The sequence below is a fragment of the Octopus bimaculoides genome, chromosome 4 (assembly GCF_001194135.2).
Source record: "Octopus bimaculoides isolate UCB-OBI-ISO-001 chromosome 4, ASM119413v2, whole genome shotgun sequence".
Taxonomy (NCBI): Eukaryota; Metazoa; Mollusca; class Cephalopoda; order Octopoda; family Octopodidae; genus Octopus; species Octopus bimaculoides.
In genome coordinates, this window is record NC_068984.1 from 24936727 (window position 1) to 24941104 (window position 4378).

The 4378-nt window shown below is 34.9% G+C and overlaps 1 protein-coding gene across 7 annotated transcripts in view; it reads right to left on the reverse strand.

The window, feature by feature from the left end:
- LOC106881123 (sodium/calcium exchanger 3) overlaps window positions 1–4378 on the reverse strand; it is a 120739-nt gene that overhangs the window by 2895 nt on the left and 113466 nt on the right. For all 7 annotated transcript variants that reach the window (XM_014931376.2, XM_052966963.1, XM_014931377.2 and 4 more), the window contains 3 exons: window positions 3472–3577; window positions 1936–2114; window positions 683–1012 (listed from right to left, as the gene is read on the reverse strand). In XM_014931376.2, coding sequence (XP_014786862.1) covers window positions 683–1012; window positions 1936–2114; window positions 3472–3577 — 615 coding nt within the window. The remainder of the gene's footprint in view (window positions 1–682; window positions 1013–1935; window positions 2115–3471; window positions 3578–4378) is intronic.

The window sequence follows — 4378 nt, forward strand, 5'->3', positions numbered from 1 at the left end:
ATATATATATATATATATATATATATATATATACACACACACACTATTTTTTTTACTTGTTTCAGTCATTGGACTGTGGCCATACTGGTGCACTGCCTTGAAGAGTTTAGTCAAATTAACCCTGGTACTTATTCTACTGGTCTCTTTTGCCAAAGGGCTAAGTTACAGAAACAAACAAACCAGTACCGCTTTTCAACCTATGGTGGGGACAAGCACTAAGACACACGTAATAGGCTTCCATAGGTTGTCTACCAAATTCACTCACAAGACTATACTAATAGAAACATGCCCAAGATTCCACAGAGAGGGACTGAACTTAAAACTGCGCGGTTGCAAAGTAAGCTTAACTAACACAGCCATGCCCGAGCCTCTAGTTATTAGTTTATGGAAGTAGGGAGTGAAAGTTGACATTCTTCCATTTTATATTCTGGAAACAGGAAATGTGTACTAACCTTTAGAAGTTGTGTATTTATTATGATTTGATGTAAATCATGTCTTGGAAATACAGAGTTTAGATGTCACGCTAAGTTTTTAATTACTATTTCTGATTAGAGTGTGTTTATGTAAAATTAATAAACAATAGGTCTCTTAATGAATTTTACTAATTTGTGACTATGTAGACATAACAATCAGTTTGACAATGAAATTGAAATAAAACTCTTACAGAGAAAAGTAATCTTACCTTTGTGTGCCAATAGATAGCAGCTATTAGCCAAGGCAAACCTAATCCAAGAAATACGTTAACAGAATTACTGCCATTCACATTTCCAACAGATGCATCTGCATACTTTTCCATGAGAGCTGCAGTTCGACTAGCAAATGTATCAGGCATACTGGTTCCCAGTGCAACAAGGGTGATAGCTGTAATACTTGTATCAAGGTTGATTAAACAGCCGAATATACCAGCCAGATCTCCAATAATAGCAGTCATTAAACCAATAACAGCCAGTGAAACGAAGAAAGTTGGCCATCCTCCCCAAAGAGATGGTGGAGGCACACAAGCAAACAAAGCCTGAAAAATCACAAATCATAAATTAGATCATTTAAGGACATTTCTTACTTTCATGCATTTAATTAAACAAAATACTTGCTACTTCAAAAAGATCCATCTACTAGAGATGGGAATTCTTTAATGTTTTTAGGGATTTCTTAATCCTTTTCAGCAACTTTTATCTATGGAAGTATGTGAACCCATTGAGAGAAATGAAGGCAGTCACAATTAGCTAAATCATTAAGTCTTCAAACCTCCAAATAAAAGTCATACTTTATCACCATTGTTATTAATAAAGGCACCATTATAAGCTGTGCTTCAGTGAGGAGGTACATCTTACCAATGTAAATAGATAAAGCCATTTATATAACAGACATATACAGGGATGGCTGAAAGTCACCCGACAGTAAATCAAAATTCCATAAATACTATCTGTAATTCTTTATTGACTCGAATGGAAAAATATGTCACTCAAGGACTTCAGTTTGAACAATTTTCATGATGTTTCATATTTAGATGCTTTTATTAAATTCATTCAGTTGTTAAACATAAATAAATCTTGGAATTAAATGGTTTTGATTAAATGTAATAGCTGTCAGAGTGGAGTTCAAATAATATTGTTGCAAATCCTATGAGACTAATAAGTAGTTTAGCAATATATCCTTTGAATAATATTAATGCGCTTATTGTGTACAGTGTTGCACAGATGCACTGCAACTCATTTAAAAAGAATAAAAGTGGGGACAGAAAGAAAGCAATGAAAATCAAAAGTTGTTAAAAATTAGATTCACCAGTGACTTCCTAGCTAATACTCAGCTTATCCCCATTGAATTGGGGTGATGCATCTGATAAAGTCATACTCCATCAATCTAAATCATTGTCACTCAACTCTATAAGGTAAATCAAAGATGATGCTGAAAGAAGCACTAGAAAAGATGTCTTACCTTCCATGCAAATGATGCAAAGTGTAAAATATAGTCGCCTGCAGTAGCAGTTTCCAGGTCACCACCATTAACATTTAGTGCATTCTCAAACTGTTTACCCCAGCTGATAGTGTCTAATTGAAGGGCGTCTAAATTAAGTTTAGTCATGTTAACAATTCGACCGACCAAGCTATTGAATTCTGTAAAGATATGAAAAAAGAAAAAGGATGGCATAGCATGAAAACCATAATCAACAATTGATCTGAAAGTTCTGTTAAAACACTATTAGATATTGACTACAATTATCTTCTGTACAAGAGAACTTCAAAACCATTATTGTTGCTTTATCATTAGTCTGTATCTTTCTGCAGGTACTGTACTAAATCTCTGAGACAATTTCTGTTTTTTTTCTTGGAAAACAAGTATCAGCTGAGAACTGGAGTTGATGTAGTCACTAGCCCCCTCCCTCAAAATTTCATGCCTTGTGCCTATAGCAGAAAGGATGATTATTATTATATAGAGCAGCGAGCTGGCAGAATCGTTAGCATGCCGGGCAAAATGCTTAGCAGTATTTCGTCTGCCGTTATGTTCTGAGTTCAAATTCTGCCGAGGTCGACTTTGCCTTTCATCCTTTTGGGGTCAATTAAATAAGTACCAGTTATGCACTGGGGTCGATGTAATTGACTTAATCCCTTTGTCTGTCCTTATTTGTCCCCTCTATGTTTAGCTCCCTGTGGGCAATTAAGAAATAAATAATTATATAAGGCAGCAAGCTGACAGAATTAGCATATCAGACAAAATGCTCAATATTTCTTCTGGGTCTTTATGGTACGAAGCTCAAATCCCACCAAATTCAACTTTACCTTTCATTCCTTTGGGATCAATGAAATAAAATACTAATCAAGTACTGGGATCAGTGCAATTAACTTGTTCCACTTCACCTCAAAATTACTGGCCTTTTGCCAACATTAGAAAGAATTATTTTTATAGAAATGAGTAATATTCAGGAAAATCATTTTCAAATCCCCTCTTGAAACCATTTCACTTGCATTCTATAGTTAATGTTTGAGAAAACCTTTAATTTTACATCTCTATAAATGTGATGCATCGTGTTTGTTTATACGAAATAATTGTTGTTAGAGCATCAAACTAGCAGAATCATTAAAGAGTCAGAAAAAATACCTTGTGACATTTGTTTTGGCTCTTCACATTCTGAGTTCAAATCTCACTTTGGGATTGATAGAGCAAAATTATTACAAGTGAGAATCAAAACTAGGTTTTAAACTTTGCTTATCAGGAGCTTCTCCTTTATGATGCTTCTAACACTAAGTGTTCGATCTCTTGTAATTCTATTTATGAATCTAGTTTAGAGCTAAACCAGACAGATTCTCTACCTTTCTCTGGCTACTTATCAAATCCTGATCAACCTCAATGGATTAAACTTTACAATGGACATTAAAAGGTGTGTTTATTTGAATAGATCATTAAACAAACTTGTTAGATAGACTACCACTGAACTGGAATTACTTCTTTGAGGAAATACTTGAAAATGCTTACCTTCATCCTTAACTATGGTAACAATAGTTTTGGTAATTTTACCAAGTGTAGCTCCTCCGCCAGTTTCCAGTAAGCTTAGCTGGAAACACTCATCTTTCTCGGCTGTCTGAAAATAGAAGTAAGGCAGCTTATTGATCACAGTTGAATTATTGTCTATCTGTGTTTGAAATTCCTTATCAGTCTATGTTGTCCAAAGTATATTCATAACCTGATGACCCCTAGACTTCTCTGTAGCTTTTCTGTAGTCTTCTTCAGCTCACTAAAGGTATGTTCTGTGCTATGAACTGCCTATCTGATATATCAAACTATTGGCCTATGTGAGATGAGGTTTGGTATATAAACTATAGATTCTGAACTTAATGCTTGGGTGTTTTACTCTTTACTCTTTTACTTGTTTCAGTCATTTGACTGCGGCCATGCTGGAGCACCGCCTTTAATCGAGCAAGTCGACCCCGGGACTTATTCTTTGGAAGCCTAGGACCTATTCTATCGGTCTCTTTTTGCTGAACCACTAGCATCGGTTGTCAAGCAATGCTAGGGGGACAAACACAGACACACAAACACATATATACATACTATAACTCTCCGCTTATAGATATAATAATCGATTCCTTTACTATTTCTGTCTCCGATGAAGGGATGCATTGGATCTTCCCTGAAACAGCTGTAAGACTCTATCCATAAAATATATTTCTAACTTTACCATTGTTCTCTTTATCATTTTATATATTTATACATACATACGCTAATACACGACTTATAATCCCCAATCCTGTTCATACAACGATTGGGGCACAACTAGCCGGTATACAGCACTTACTCGGTATTACCTGTATCTTTGGGTTTGGTTAAATTCAATACCCTCCTTAACCTTATATATATATATATATATATATATATATATATA